General features: G+C 43.7%; 1 protein-coding gene across 1 annotated transcript in view; it reads left to right on the forward strand.

Annotated features, from left to right (window-relative positions):
• Positions 1–874: 874 nt before the first annotated feature.
• Positions 875–16,388, forward strand: part of PRKAR2A (protein kinase cAMP-dependent type II regulatory subunit alpha) — a 70,631-nt gene continuing 55,117 nt past the window's right edge. Inside the window, exon 1 of the mRNA XM_082322090.1 lies at positions 875–1,288. Coding sequence (XP_082178216.1) covers positions 1,036–1,288 — 253 coding nt within the window. The 5' untranslated portion in view covers positions 875–1,035. The remainder of the gene's footprint in view (positions 1,289–16,388) is intronic.

The following is a 16,388-nucleotide window of genomic DNA, read 5'->3' on the forward strand; positions in this document are numbered from 1 at the left end:
ACAGAGTCAAGGCCTTTTCTGCCTCTCACCCCACCCCACCCCAGCAGCGAGGGGGCTGGGGGGCACAAGGAGCTGGGAGGGGACACGGCTGGGACAGCTGACCCCAGCTGCCCACAGGGATGTCCCACACCGTACGGCGTCACGCTCAGCGTATAAAGCTGGGGGAAGGAGGAAGAGGGGGACATTCGGAGTGATGGCGTTTGTCTCCCCAAGTAACCGTTAGGTGTGATGGAGCCCTGCTTTCCTGGGGATGGCTGAGCACCTGCCTGCCCATGGGAAGGAGTGAATGAATTCCTTGCTTGGCTTTGCTTGCACGCACGGTTTTTGCTTTGCCCGTTAAACTGTTTTTATCTCAACCCAGGCGTTTTCTCACTTTTGCCCTTCCGATTCTCTGCCCCGTCCCACCGGGGAGCGGCTGGGTGGGGCTGTTACCGGCTGGGGTCAACCCAGGACACCCCTCCCCTCCCCACGGCGCCCAGCTTTGGCCCAAAGCTTTGCAAATTCCACGCAAACCCGCTCCCGCGCTCCGTCACCGGTGCGTAACGGGCCGCAGCGCGGGCCCCGCGCAGCCCAACCGCCCGCGCCCCCCCCCACCTCCCCGCTGCCCCCTCCCCGCCCGGGCCCTGCGGCGGAGCCGCTCCCGGGGTCCCGTCTCCTGCGGGGCCTCCCGCCCGCTGCTGCCCCCGCTGCCGCCGGCGAACGCCCGGTGCTCCCCCCCCCCCCCCCCCCGGCCTCGTGCCCGGCTCCCCCGCTCGCGCCGCGCCTCGCAGTGACGCACGCGCCTCCCCGCTCGGCGCGTGCGCGGCCGTTGGCCCCGCGCCCGCTCCCGCGCCTGCGCAGCCGGGGCCGCTCCCGTCCCGCGTTCCGCCCCCCCCCGCCCCTCCGGCGCGGCTCGTGTGACCGGAGCGGCGGGAGTCAGTCAGCGCCCGCCGAGGGAGGCCCCGAGCCCGCCACCGCCACCGCCGGCCGCGGAGGGAGGGAGGGAGGAGGGAGGCGGCGGCCTCCTTCTCCTCCTCCTCCCCGGTCCCCGGCACCATGAGCATCGAGATCCCGCCGGGCCTCACCGAGCTGCTGCAGGGCTACACGGTGGAGGTGCTGCGGCACCGGCCGTCCGACCTCCTGGGCTTCGCCGCCGAGTACTTCGCTCGCCTGCGGGATGCCCGCGACCAGGAGGCGGCCGGCGGCGGCCGCAGGGTGGTCAGCTTCGACGGGGAGCCCATGCAGACCGAGTCCAACGGGGAAGAGGAGCCCGACCGCGGCGACGAGGACTCCGACTCCGACTTCGAGCGTAAGTACCGGCGGTGAGGGGCCGCCCGAGGGCCGGGAGCGGCGGGGTCCTGCCCCCGGGGGAGGAGGCAGCCCGGAAGGGCGGCCGGCCGCCTCCGCCACCCCGTCCCCGGTGCCGCTGCCCCGGCCGCGGCCGCTCGGGGCTGCAGGGCGAGAGCGGGCGGGATGGATTGAATGGCGGGGGCGGGGGGGGGGAGGCTCCGGCTGCCTCCTTCTGCGGCACCGCGGTACCGCGGCCGGTGCTGCCGGGCGCCGTCGGCGGGATCCTTCCCTCCGTGGCTCTGTGCGGGCTGGCGGCTGAGCCGCGGGGAAGCCGCGGGCTGCAGAGCTGTCCTCTCGGGGGGAACCCGCGCTCGGCCAGCGTTAGGCCCGTAGGCTCCAGCAGGAGACTCCTTCCCCCGGTGGGGTGTCGGAAGGCAGATGGACAGAGCTGCCATACAACGGCCAGAACTGCGCCCGGGGTCTGCCCGGGGTTATCACCGTGGATTGAGCATACTGCCAAGCATGTGATAGGAACGATCATGTGTTATTGTGCAACCTCTTCTGCACTTATCTTTACGTTTCTGTCTTTAAAACCTAGCGGACAAGTGGTTTTTTTTTTTTCACTGAAGCTGAAGGTGTTTATTGCCACTGTTGTGTGTTTAAAGTGGTTATTAAAAAGCACCGGAATAACTTTTTAATGCGTTGCTAAATAGCAAAAATGCAAAACCACCTGTGTACTCCTGTTAATACTGTAGCTCTCTAAGCTAGATACTTAACTGATCTGGACAATGAAATGCCACTTGTGATACTTCCATTTTTATTCTGTCAAAACGGGCTGTGTGTGTTGTGCAATGCGCAGTGTTTATAATTTGGACTGTAATGGAGCCGCAATGCAAAAAGTTATTTAAAATGTTTGTGAATGGTACTTCTTGGCACACCCAGAATTTCGGACCTGAAATTACTGAATACTCTCACGTTGTTAGAAGGTACCTTAAGGGGAGAGGGAAAGGTGAGAAAAGGCGTGCTTTCCTTAAACTTTCAGTGCCCTCATTTGGAGGTCTTGTGCCCTTGACCTATAACGTGAGTAAAGGTTTCTGACTTTTATTGATAGAGGATCCTCTTTGAGACCAATTACTATATGTCACCCTGTGGATGCAGTGTGTTCTTACACCTGTGCTCTGGTTAACAGCTTTAAAGAAACAAGAAGAAATTAAACTGTGGAACAAATAATTGTTTTTATTAAGGAAGCATTGAGAGGCCAGCTATTGTTGCAGCCTTTTTAGACTGGGAACTCTACAAAGTAAAGTGAAGTAAAACACGGCTTCTCCTCCTGAAAATGTTTAGCCTAAACATGCAATATGTGAGAGGACAAGAATAAAATGCAGAGTCAGAATGAATTAAGAAGCAGTCTGCAATTACTGTCTAGATTTGAATGTTTATTTTTTCCAATGAGAGAGAGGTTCTGTTTAGGGCATGAAGAAGAAAAAATGAAAGGTAAAGAAAGGGTAAAGAGGTGGATGCTGGTAGTGACTGGATTGAAGTTAAGGGGATGTACAAGCATGAGCACAGATTTATGACAGTAATTAAAACTGACTTTGTCCTGCAGCCCAAGTCAGCAATATTTTCAAGCATCTCTAAATATACAAGAAGTTATAGTTTCTTGTAAAATGTATTATTTTAAAGTAAAGTTCTAGATTGGAAAAATTGCAGTAAATGGTTGGATGTAATTTTTTTAAATGTGCAGTATCTCTGTATATAGCGTTTTCCTTTTTAAAAAAACAACCAGCCAAAAATCCATAACAAACAACCCCACTCTACCAGAGCTTTTAATATCATTGAAAGCAACTTTTCTATTTCTTGATCATTTTATCTTGTTTTAGGGTTTGAAAGATCTTCTCCAGGGAAGTAAGTGTAAAGTTTTCCTGGTGAATGTTGGCAAGTGCAGCTGAAAGGATCCTCTGAAGTTAATGTTTTCAGATAAATATCTAAAAACTTGATGCTGGCAAGCAACTTTTCAAATACAGCTTTATGTGGTGAGGCTGTCCAAAGCAGAAAGGTGGTTCCTTTGCTTCAAGTTTCTGCTCGTCATCTTTCTGTCTTAGCTGGAGAGAAAATTAAATGAATGAGGCTGGTCAGTGTCACTTGTGCTAGTCAGAGCCCTTTTGGCAAGTGGCACTGTCAGTAATGCTGTCTTGCTTCTTATCTCAAAACCCATGCTATTCCCTCCTTACAGTTTCAAAGACCCGTGGGAGGAAGACTGCTATGTTCTACGTAACAGCAGGCAAAGGTCTCTGTAGGGTCAGGGAAACGATTCTTTCTTAGGTTGTTTGACATTGTGGGGGGCAGTCAACCGTGGCTACGTGGTTTTTAGATTTCTGTTGTAACTGTTATTGTAGAAGGCTTTATTAACGAGAAAATGTCAAGTTAGAGGTTCTGATATCTCTGTCCTCTCTGAATTTTATCGATAGGACCATACTTCTACCTTGTTGTGGGAAGCCAGATCCTGTGTGCATATAGACTGCTCAGCACTTAAAGGACATCCTAAAGAAAGAGAAAACACACAAAATGAAAAAGTCTCAGATAATCTCACTGGACAGGCCCTAGTACTGTTTACTAAGATTGCGTTTTTTCATCTTGGACCATTTAGGAAAGACTACAATTAATTTCACTTCGTTTTCCTAGATTAACCCTTGTTTACCTTCAAGTTGCAAAGACAGGTCAAATGGATGTTTTAAAAATGTTTCCATGGCTGTTTTTAAATGTAGAGACAAAAATGAGCAGTGGTGGTTTTGTGAAGTATTATGTTAAGACAATTTAAAGCTGGTTTAAATAATTAACCTGGTTTTTCATGTTCGGAGTATGAAAGATGACTGCACAAATAATGTGCTTGTCGTCTTGTTTCTACTTCTGGTACAATATTAAATTTGTGTTTCTCACTAGGCTGCACCTGCATGCTATGATTTAGAGAACACTTCAGATAACTTATCTGGTTTTTTTGTATGCTTTGAGCACATATGGTAATAGAAGCGAGACATAACTTAAAATCAGACTGAGCTCTTGGCCTTTGGTGTAAACCGTGTGGCAAATGTCTTCATGTAGTCATAGTGACACCAGTGGTTCCTTTTCTGCCATAATGGCACTCCATCAACATGGTAAAAGTCACTGAAACTAACTGGACTGCAAAAAAGACTTCTATTCTCTTGTGACGCTTCAGAAATTACTTCCAGGTTTATGTTTTCTCTGAACCCCCTGGAGTTTCATCCCTGATTTTAATCGTTTTTGTATACGTGATCAAAGGACATCAGGAAGTGGCTGTTCAGCAGAGAGTGGAGTCTAAGGAATGTGTGGAAAGAAAATGATGATAGTGGGGCGGGGGGAACCTCCAGAAACATTTATCCAGTGGGCTGTGGCAGAGAATTTGTACATACGAAGCTTTCCTCACAGCCTTTATTTGATTGGTATAGCTGCAAAATTGACAAGTTGATAGAGTTGGGAAAAGATGCAACGTGACAACTTGAAAAATCAGGCTGAGGATGTAACCAAGGATGGATATGCGTTCTTAAACTGTGTCCTTGACCATGGCACTTTTAATTTTAATGAGGAAGCTCTGAATGGATGTGTTAAGGCTGTGAAATTAAAGCCACAGAAATGGTCTGTCCACTGTTTGAGACAGAGTTATGGCTTTGGGAAACCTTCTGTTGTGAGTAGCACATCTGAAGGCAGGCAGGCAGGCAGGCAGGCAGGCAGCTTTCCCTCCCTGTCAGTTGAGGCAATTGCATAAAGGTGCAAGGTGCTGCACTGTTTACTTTCTGGTTTCCTTGTTTGTAATAGTAATCAGTTAATTAAAAAAACCACCTGTGTTTATTCCTGGAGATATTAAATATAACTAACTGTGGAACTGAAATGTTTTTGGGTTTATATACTGACTGGAGCAACTCAGATGTTTTAACTAATTACAGGTATTTTAGTGCAAATTGAATTTTTCCTTCCCAGGGTTTCACCTTGATATTGAAGGAAAGATTGTGTGCTTTTCAGCTGCTCCCTGAGCAGAAGAGAACACTTCCTAATATGTCGCTTTTGAAATAATCCTCTTCAGTATGCTCTATTGTTATGAAGAAAATGGTGCATATGAATCTGGATGAACAGGTGAAAAGATCCTGTTTCGTTCTGTACTGAGCTTCTCAGTTAAAATTCAAGGATTTGCTAAAAATGTCATCTTTAAAACATCAATAGGATATCTGAGCAGAAGGTGTGCAGCAGTAGGGAAATGCACTTTAACATCATTAGATCTTGGATGTGATAGAGAATGAGTTCAGTCCATCTTTGAAATCTTTATCTTTTTAATTGTTAACAGAAATGCTTAATATTAAATTAAAATTGTTTCAGATTCTTTCTCTTCTTATTCTTAAGCATTATTTGCTTATGCTTTCTCATTCTGTACTTGGCTGATATGTCCTGTGGAATTCCTCAGGAATTACTGTTACATCAATCACAAAGCATTTATGCTCTGCCTACATCAATTTATAGGTCAGGCGTAACTCCTTGCTGTTTTCCTGAAATGATTCAAGGAAACTCATTGAATGACAGAAGTCAGATGATGTTAAGACTTTTGGAGGATAGAATAAGGAGACCAGTGGTCCTTCTGAAGACTACTGTTCAAGTTTTCGGATGTAATTCAGATTCATGGGTTATTGCCAGTGCTCCTGTGAGATACTGTCACCTTTAAAATGCAAGTACTTTTAACTTTTTAGTAGTACTTTCACCTACCTACTTCCTCCATAATTGTTCATTTACTGGGAATAAAGCACAGTAGCTCTTTCCTCACTCTTTTTTTTTTTTTTTTTTTTGTCCTTAACATTAAAAGAGCCTCTCTTTGCAGAACATCTTTTTTTATAGTATGATTGCATTGTATGATGCAAATTCAGTCCAAAGAATAGCTACTCTATTTAAAATCTAGGTAGCACAGTGGGCACTTTCATAATCTGATAATTACTAGTGCTACATCTTTTTTTTTTTATAGGGAGGTGGAGGAAGAAGCTCTAGAGTATGATCTGGTTTAAGCCTTTGAGTTTAGTATACAAAGAAAAAAATACACATGCTTTCTTTATATGTTTAAAAAGAATGTATGTGTAAGCAAGCCTAGCAGCCTGAAGGTACAGAAGAAGCTTTAGTTTTATTTATTCTTTGATCTCCATCAATAACGTGAAATCAATTATAAAGCAAAGTATTAGCAATGCATCCATGTTGATAATGTTTTAAGAGGAATATATTTCTGCATTTAATTTTCTGATTTTAATAGGTCTTGGCACCATAGTATCTTGAACGTGTTTAACATAAAAAATACCAAGTGAAAGACTACCATTGTGCAGCTGCTGTACTTGCACATGTCTTTGCTTTTGCAGAGACAGTTCTCACTGACTTAAATCTGAAGGCTTAAATAGAGTAACTGCTGTTAGTACTAATGGAACTTCACTCCCTATATTTATCTTGTTCACACAGGGGAACTTTGAAGATAACCTAAGTATTAAGGAAGACTGATTTCACTTCTCTTTAGTTACTTGGACTAAATATCTGAAGCTTTTTTTCTGGAGGCCTTTTTGCTTCTGTATTTGCTTATCACAAAAGACTTGCTTTTCAGCATTTGTTCTTAAGATTGTACTTACTCTATTACAAGATTAGGCTAGTACTTTTTTTAACCAGGTGATGTTGTTCTAAGGAAGTTACCATTTGTATCTCAATGGAGCCTGAAGGAAGGTTTAATCCGTAATCTTCAGTACAAATGAAAATTTAATTAAAATACAGGTGTAATCAATCATTCTTACCTGAGATAGTAAAAGAACCGAAAATATGAAGTGAAGGGATAAAAGCTGCTGGCTGGCCGAGAAACAGAGAACTGTAGATGAGTTGACTGAAATTTGCAAACATCAGTGGATATTGCTAAATGTATATTGATTTACATCAGGGAGGAGGAACTTCTATGTTAATTTTAAAAGATAAGTTTCTTGCAATTTTGACATAGTATACTTACAGTGTTACCTGTAACATCCTGTCATCAGCACTGTTATTATTCCTATAGCCTCTGTTAGGCAGTCCTTAAAATCTCTCGAGAAAGATATCCTTTTATTCCAGTTTGCGCTCAGTGGCTTGACATAATCATTCTGCTTTCCTTAAGTAATCTGTATATCCTAGAATGTGAGGAAGCAAGCCGTGCTTTTAAAAATGTCTTTTAAATTTGTATTTGTGATCTGTTGCATGCTGGTAACTTTTCACTTAACTGTTACGCTTGATATTTCCTGAAAAAGCTTTTGATGCTAGCTATAACTGTATAGATAAATTAAATTCTAGACTCGGCTTATGCTCTTTTAGTATCCTGCTATTACTTCGGGCAAATAGAAACTGCATTACTCTGTGTACTAGCCTCTAAAAAGAGCGTAACTAACTATAAAGGAAGTGGATAGCTAGCCTTTGTAAATTATTGCTGAATTCTTAAAAGCTTGTTTTTCCACGTTGAAAAAGTTTATTGTAAGAAAAATTGTATGAAACTTCTAAAATTGGATTCTTCTAGCTTGTTCTAAAATTAAGCTAAAGGAAATTATTCTATTGCAATACTAGATATTGTACTGAATACTAGCTTCTTTTTAACTGTGCTATTTTTTTCATTTAATAAGCTAATATTAGAGTGCTGAGACAATTCTGTCAGTGTTGCAGAGTGCCATCTTCCCGTTTTGCTAATACTGAAGTTTAGTTGTACCCTCTTATCTAAAATAGGACAATGGAGATCTCAGGGAAGAGGAGGAGACAACAGAGAACAAGCTCGCTTCAAATTATTCACCAGTCAGTCATTAAAAAGCATTAATGCTTAACAAAGAGCAGTTGCTCATTATTCAAATGAAGACTGGAAGCGTAGCCAAGATGAGCTATGAATGTTTCTCACTGGCTTTAGTACTGTTTTCAACTTCATGAATGATCATTCATATTTTTTTGTGAAAGAAGAGGGAGACAATGACAAATGTAACTCTAACAAACGTACGGGTTCCTCTTCTAGAGGGATACTATTCTTGTCTCTGTGACGGTCCTTTAGATTCCTTTAGATCTGCTACTGCACTTGCATCTTTGTGATCCATGTCTGGCTTTGCATCCGTACTTCTTTGGTATGTAACAATTGTTTGGTGGTTTTTGATACATCAAGATTCTTTGATTCGCTTAGGTTTAGGTTTTTTCCCTGAGGTGCCATTAGTTGCGTGGCAAATGATGCGTACTCTTTTGCACTCTGCATTTTTAGTATCTTTATGCATCACTGTAATATGAAACAGACAAGGTAAATCATAAATTGCTAGAACATTGGTTAGAAAAGTAACTAGTGGGGAATTTGAGAAATCTAAGTGTGGATGAAACACCGATATATAAAAGAATCTTGCATCAAGATACTAATTGTACTAAAGGGTGTGTGCTTATGAGATCCTTTAATGCAAAAGGATCCTTTTCTTTTGAAAGTACAAATCTGAAAAAGGGACTATCAGGAGGAAACTCCAGAAATCTGTTACGCAGAACAAGCAGCTGCTTTGTGGTCACTTGTGTTTTGTCTGTGAGGCTGTGAGAATTGTGATTGTGGCAGTGTTCTCTGTGTGCTTTAATGGGTAGGAAATAGGAGGTTTAGAAGAAAGCAAGCCTGTCTTACAGTTAGCGTACTGCTAGGATTTGGCCTCTGTTTCATAAATATACAATGAGTCGTGGATAATAAGGTCCAGCATTGTATTAGTAGCAGTTTTGCTATTAGCCCTTCCCATCCTGGGGCATTTCTTTTCTATGTAGAAATTGCAAACGATGAGTAGTGGCAATTCTGCTCTGTGTATAGACTTGGAAATTCCCTTTAGGGGAGAAGACATCTCTACGAACAGCCTGCCTTACAGGCATGTGGGAGGGACTGCAGGTATTCCTTCTGTAGCACTGCTTTTATGATAATTTAAAAACAACAGGAACAACAAAACCAAACTTGTTCTTTATTTTTTGTCTTACAAAAGTCTGGAACCCGCATTCCTTTTTGGGTGTTGGTGAAGTCTAAACCAAGGTGGTCCATGATCAGGGGCCTTACCAGCAAAATGGAGCAAGTTGTTACAAAATTTTTCTCTAAACTGTTGTGTGAAGAAGGATTAGGATTATAAATTGGAGATGAAAAGGGGAAACCTAACCCCCATTTTTAAAAAGGGAAGAAAGGAGGACCTGGGGAACTACAGGCCAGTCAGCCTCACCTCTGTGCCTGGCAAGATCATGGAGCAGATCCTCCTGGAAACTATGGTAAGGCGCATGGAAAATAAGGAGGTGATTGGTGACAGCCAACGTGGCTTCGCTAAGGGCAAATTGTGCCTGACAAATTTGATGGCTGTCTATGACAGGGTTACAGCGTTGGTGGATCAGGGAAGAGCAACTGATGTCATCTACCTGGACTTGTGCGAAGCATTTGACACTGTGCCGCACGGCATTCTTGTCTCTAAATTGCAGAGACATGGATTTGACGGATGGACCACTCAGTGGATAAGGAATTGGCTGGATGGTCGCACTCAGAGTTGCGGTCAACGGCTCGATGTCCAAGTGGAGACCAGTGACGAGTGGCGTTCCTCAGGGGTCGGTATTGGGACTGGCGCTGTTCAACATCTTTGTTGGCAACATGGACAGTGGGATTGAGTGCACCCTCAGCAAGTTTGCTGATGACACCAAGCTGTGTGGTGCAGTCGACACGCTGGAGGGAAGGGATGCCATCCAGAGGGACCTTGACAGGCTGGAGAGGTGGGTCTGTGTGAACCTCATGAAGTTCAACAAGGCCAAGTGCAAGGTCCTGCACATGGGTCAGGGCAATCCCAGGCACAAATACAGGCTGGGCAGAGAATGGATTGAGAGCCACCCTGAGGAGGAGGACTTGGGGGTGCTGGTTGATGAGAAGGTCACCAGGACCCAGCAATGTGTGCTTGCAGCCCAGAAAGCCAACCGTATCCTGGGCTGCATCAAAAGAAGCGTGACCAGCAGGTCGAGGGAGGTGATTCTGCCCTTCTACTCTGCTCTCGTGAGACCCCACCTGGAGCCCTGCGTTCAGCTCTGGGGCCCCCAACATAAGAAGGACATGGACCTGTTGGAGCGAGTCCAGAGGAGGGCCATGAAGATGATCAGTGGGCTGGAGCACCTCTCCTATGAGGACAGGCTGAGAGCGTTGGGGTTGTTCAGCCTGGAGAAGAGAAGGCTCTGGGGAGACCTTATAGCAGCCTTCAGTGCCTGAAGGGAGCCTACAGGAAAGCTGGAGAGGGACTTTTTACAAGGGCATGCAGTGATAGGACAAGGGGTAATGGCTTTAAACTGAAAGAGGGTAGATTTAGATTAGACCTAAGGAAGAAATGCTTCGCTTTGAGGGTGGTGAGGCACTGGAACAGGTTGCCCAGAGAAGCTGTGGATGCCCCATCCCTGGGAGTGTTCAAGGCGAGGGTTTTGAGCAACCTGCTCTAGTGGAAGGTGTCCCTGCCCATGGCAGGGAGGTTGGAACCAGATGATCCTTAGGGACCCTTCCAACCCAAACCATTCTGTGATGATTGTATGAAGTGGTGGTTTTGGTAGAAAGATGTTCTTCCATTGGTAACTGTTTCTGCCCTTCTCTGAATCTGAGTGGTACGCAGTGAAGGATTGCAAAGCTTAGCATACTGCTTCTCTTGTTGCAGAGTATTCTAAAAACATGTATGGAGTTTGTGTGGGGAGGGAGCTGTGTGTTTTTTAGGTGAGGGCTCAGAAACCACTCTGTAGTTTTCCTGTGTATTTTTGAATAAATTGTAGTGCCAAGTTCCCTTGTTCTTGGTGATTGTATATTGACAGACTGTTATAAAGCAGGATGTCACAATGGCCCTTCATTTCCATTTTGGGTCTTCCTCCCTTGGGATAGCATATTGTTTTCTGCTTCCTATTGAGAAAACTGTATTCCATAGAAGAGATTTTAAGAAAAGAAAAATACAAATATTTGTGTGTTTTTTTTCCTGTTGGGGCTCCAGTAAACACTGCCATTTCTGTGGCAACACTTGTGCTAATCCTGATCATTCAGGAAGAATTGCTTCCTCAAGGACATGCTGTAGTGCAAGGAACTGGTCCGTCTCAGGTTGTCATGGATATGGGGAGTACCTCTCTATGGAGGATGTCTCATGGACAGCCCTGGAATGAAAATTCAAAGATGATGGAATTTTTTTTTTTTTTTTGAAAGTAATTGTTCTGAAATAGTTAGGTTTTTTAACACTTAATGTTACCAATGTTTCTGATTATAATTCATAATTGTAAGACTCAAAGCTTTCTCAGGGATAAGTTATGAAAGATGGCTCATTAAAATAGATTAATTTTCAGTCTTCTGTCTTTGACACCTTTGGGGAAGATTCCACAAGTATTCTTGTTCTAAAATGCTAAAACTTAATACTATTCAGAGTGGTGATGTTACTTTGAATACTTCAGTTTCTCAAGCGTATAGAAATCAAACATCACTGGATGTAATTTGTATAATAATTTTAATTCTAATATTGAGATTGTGTACCTTTATCATAAACCAACCATAAACTGGGCTTCAGTTTCTCTTGTATTCTGTATGAGCATCTCTTACATCTGGGTGAAGTAATTTTAATTTCTTGCTGCTGAAAACATTTAATTATTAAGTGTTGCGCCTTCTGTCATTTTTTCATAGCACTATGAAGCAATATAACTTCATATGATGTGTACTGTTTTGGTTAGTGCTTTTTTAAACTTTTCATAGCTTTTACATGCAGACACTTAGCTTTTCATAGCTAAAAGATTTGCGATACATACCATTTGTTTTGAAATAGTATGTAACAGTGGCTGTGGGGAGCTTTATACTGGAAGTTCTGCTACTAAAAATCAGTTCATCTGGAAGCTGAACCATGTAGTACTTGCCACCTGCTGCAGCTCACTTTGGTCAGGGACTTTCTTTTCGTTGTTACTGGCATATTTATGTTAGGATGAATGCTAACTTGGGCCCTCTTGCAGGGACTTCAGACATTCATGAGCATAAAAGAGGATTTTCCCTGGGTTGGGGAGAACACACTGATTTTTACTATTATCCCTTCTTAGGAAACAGGACAAATCTGTCTGTCTTCACCCTTCCTCTTTCCCCAAAATCCTCTTCCTGTGAAAGCACACAGGATGCAATTACTGGAAGTGTGGGTGTGGGTTGTCTGTCAAAATACTTTTTTACATGGAGATTATTCTTTTTACAGCTATATGTTTCAAGTAAGCTTTGCTGAACATTGATTTAATAGTGTTAGAAGTGTAAAGCTGAAAGAAGATAAGCTATAAAATACATTATTTTGAGCTGTGGTAAAGAAGTTATTTTTGCTCGTAATTTTGTTGTATATCACAACCTGAAGATTGCCCAGATAAGAAGTTTTAACTTTTCTAAATTTTAAAACATACATATTTAGAATCTACTCAATTTTATTTATACTTTATTTACTAAAAGAAACTGTTACCAAATTATATCTGAATGGAACAAGATTCACTTGTGAATTATTGATGAATATAACTGTACTGGTAATGAAGTAGTACTTCATGTTGTATACACGTGGAATCACAGAGATGTTAGTAATTGCCAGAGATGTTAGTAATACTTCTGTAGAATCCATGATACTCTTCTGTACCTTCTATCTCATCGCTTTGTGCCACCCCTCAGTCCGCTGGCTGTCATCCTCCCTCAGAGCTGAGGCTGCGCTACCTGCTGCGGTGGCGTGGAAGGGCTGGGTGCGATTCATGTTGTGTTGTCTCCCTAGTAAAGCATTAGACAAGAGAACTAACATGAATGGTAGAGTCAGTTGTGCTCATACAGAGGATCCTGCACCCTAGAGATGAGGGGAAGCAAGGCAGAAAACCTGGTGTCCAGCACTGTGATCTGGAGCTACCACTACAGGATAAAATCCTGTAAATCCTGTGCAGCTCATCTATCACTACTGTAGATAAAACTGTATATAGGACATAAGTTGTTGGTGTGGGTTTTTTTGTGTGTGTGTTTTGCCTTTTTTTTCTTTTCCTAAACTGGAAAACCAATAACTTCAGTTGCAAGTATGTCTAGAACTTTTTATAAACAACTGACCAAGTTTTTCTGGCTTTGGTTATTAAAAAATGTGATATTATGCATGCTACAATTTTTTTCTCCAAATGTAGTTTTTTGAACATCTCACATATGGGGACGCTAGTTCTTTGAATACACTTTTTTTATTTCACAAATCAACAACACATCTTCCGTCATTTTTTAAGCACCTAATTAAAAAAACCTGTCAAAATGAGACTTCAAGAAGAATTGAGCCAGCTGTTTAAATCGTTGATCTTTTGAGAGACTGGTTTGAGAAAGGTCATTCATGAACTGTTCAGGCAAGAGTGAGTCTTCAGTGGTCATTACGTTTACAGGATAGAGTGCTAAATCCTAGAAAACAGTGACCTGGGGAAGGATGCAGAGGTTATCGTAGATGATCAACTGATAATAGATGCATTTTGTGACATGGCTAAGAGGGCTGATGCGTCTGTTGAGGTTTGTCCAGGATGTGGATGCTCGTTGGCTTTTATGTGGCTTTAGTAGAATAAGACCTTGTTTAGTATGTTGCAGTAGAGTCGTCACTGAAAAATTTTTAAAATGCCCAAGAAAGTGCTCAGTTTGTAAATATGGAGAATGTGCCCCTGGTAAGCAATTGTAGAAGCCCAGGCTATTTCTCAGCCTCTTCTCTTCCTCCCTCTCTCCCCTTCCCCCTTTAAAAAACAGCTGAACAAATTAAACCCCAACAGCCCAAAACCTATACAGTGGCTCTGTCAAAACTTAGTTACCTACCTGGAAAAAGGATGGCTGAAACTAGAGGGTCCCTTAATGCATCTATCTGCAAATGAAGTTTACTTCTATTTCCCTTCTTGACATTGAACTTAAGCTTGAAGCAAAGTATGAGTTTTAATGAGCTGTTAGAGTACCTGTACAGAATCACAGGATGGTTGAGGTTGGAAGGGACCTCTGGAGGTTATCTTGTCCAACCCTCCTGGTTAAGCGGGGCTGCCTAGAGTGGTTGCCCAGGGCCGTGTCCAGATGGCTTTTAAATATTCCAAAGGGTGGAGACTTCAGAACCTCTTTGAGCAACCTGCACCAGTGCTTGGTCACCCTCACAGTAAAAAAAAAAGTGTTTCCTGATGTTCAGATGGACCCTCCTGTATTTCCGTTGGTGCCCATTCACTCTTGTCCTGTCACCGGGCACCACTGAAAAGAGCCTGGCTCCATCGTCTTTGCACCGTCCCTTCAGGTATTGATAAGAGCTCCCCTGACCCTTATTTTCTCTAGGCTAACAGTCCCAGCTCTTTCAGCCTGTCCTCATACAAGAGATGCTCCAGTCCCTTCATCATCTTTGTGGCCCCTCTGCAGTATGTCCATGTCTCTCTTGTACTGGGGAGCCCAGAACTGGACACAGTACTCCTCCATGTGTGGCCTTACCAGGGCTGAGTAGAAGGGAAGAACCACCTCTTCCGACGGGCTGGCAACACTGCTCCTAATGCAGTCCAGGATACCGTGAAACGAGTGTGTCTTGCCTGGCATATACAAGGGTACTTATGCCCTGATTTAAATGTGGATGTGTGAGATTAGAATCATAGAATCGTTTACGTTGGAAAAGACCTTTAAGATCATCAAGTCCAACTGTAAACCTAACACTGCCAGGTCCACCACTAAACCATGTCCCTAAGCACCACATCTTCCCAGCTTTTAAATACCTCCAGGGATGGGGACTCAACCACGTCCCTGGGCAGCCTGTGCCAGTGCTTGACCACCCTGTCGGTGAAGAAGTTTTTCCTAATATCCAACCTAAACCTGCCCTGGTGCAGCTTGAGACCGTTTCCTCTTGTCCTATCACTTGTTACTTGGGAGAAGAGACCGACCCCCACCTGGCTCCAGCCTCCTGTCAGGCAGTTGTAGCGAGCGATCAGGGCTTCTCTCAGCCTCCTCTTCTCCAGGCTAAACAACCCCAGCTCCCTCAGCCGCTCCTCGTAAGCCTTGTGCTCCAGACCCTTCACCAGCTTTGTTGCCCTTCTCTGGACATGCCCAATGTCCTTCTTGTAGTGGGGGGCCCAAAACTGAATACAGTGCTCGAGGTGTGGCCTCACCAGTGCCGATTAGGCTCTGAATTAGCTTGAGGTGATGCTTGATGCTGGTCTTTCTAATTGAAATTCCTCTTGCTCTTTTATACAGATCAAATCAGATGACAGCACAACCCATTCCAGCTTTGTCTTATGTAAAAACATGCTATGTTTCATCATCCAAATCAGTAACGACAATAGGAATTGGTAATGAAATTAGAAGTGACCCAACCAAAGAACTATGGGCTTTTAGGTGCCTCCTGTTTTAGCCGTAGGATGCTATTCTTAAATCCTACCTATGTACCTATAATTATACAATCCTGGCTCAGGCTGACCTGGCAAGCATAGCTGTGTAACATCCATGCTGGGTATATAAAACACTATGCCCTTTCAGTGTTGCTGGTTGTTTCTGCTGAGCTTCCAATCTTCTTTTCTTCAATATTTTTCTTCTAAATTGCTCTCTTTTGTGGAACCAGTTCAGTTATAGCTATTTCTTACTGTCTGTCACATGAGATACAATACCTGACTGTGAGAGTGACTCCAATCTGTTTTATCCAAGACTGTAAATAGCTAGAAGGCAAAAGGAAAAGCTTCTTATACTGCATCTCATCCGTAACTGCCCATGTTAATTCTTCCTTTCTGTTCTAGTGCAAACTTGAGCAGACAAGCTGCGTATCACTGACGAAAAGCTAAGACCAACCCTTTTTCCCTTTGCATTGAAACAGATTGGAAATGCTGCTACAATCAGTGGTCATCGATCTTCTGGTTGTGTGTTCAGCTTTGGGACTGAAACCTTGCTCTGTCCCCTGACATTTTTTCTTTGTTGCCCTTCCACCATAACGTGTTTTAAAATGGTGGTGGATGTGCAAGTACAGGCTTGAGACTGACCACGTAAGTATGCACTGAGCACAAATAACTGCGGCTTCCCCTTCTGTGTAATTCACTTATTTGTGTTGGAAGCTGTACTGAAGCTAAGCAGCATCCGTTAA

The sequence above is a fragment of the Platalea leucorodia genome, assembly GCF_965183815.1.
Source record: "Platalea leucorodia genome assembly, chromosome: 9".
Lineage (NCBI taxonomy): Eukaryota > Metazoa > Chordata > Aves > Pelecaniformes > Threskiornithidae > Platalea > Platalea leucorodia.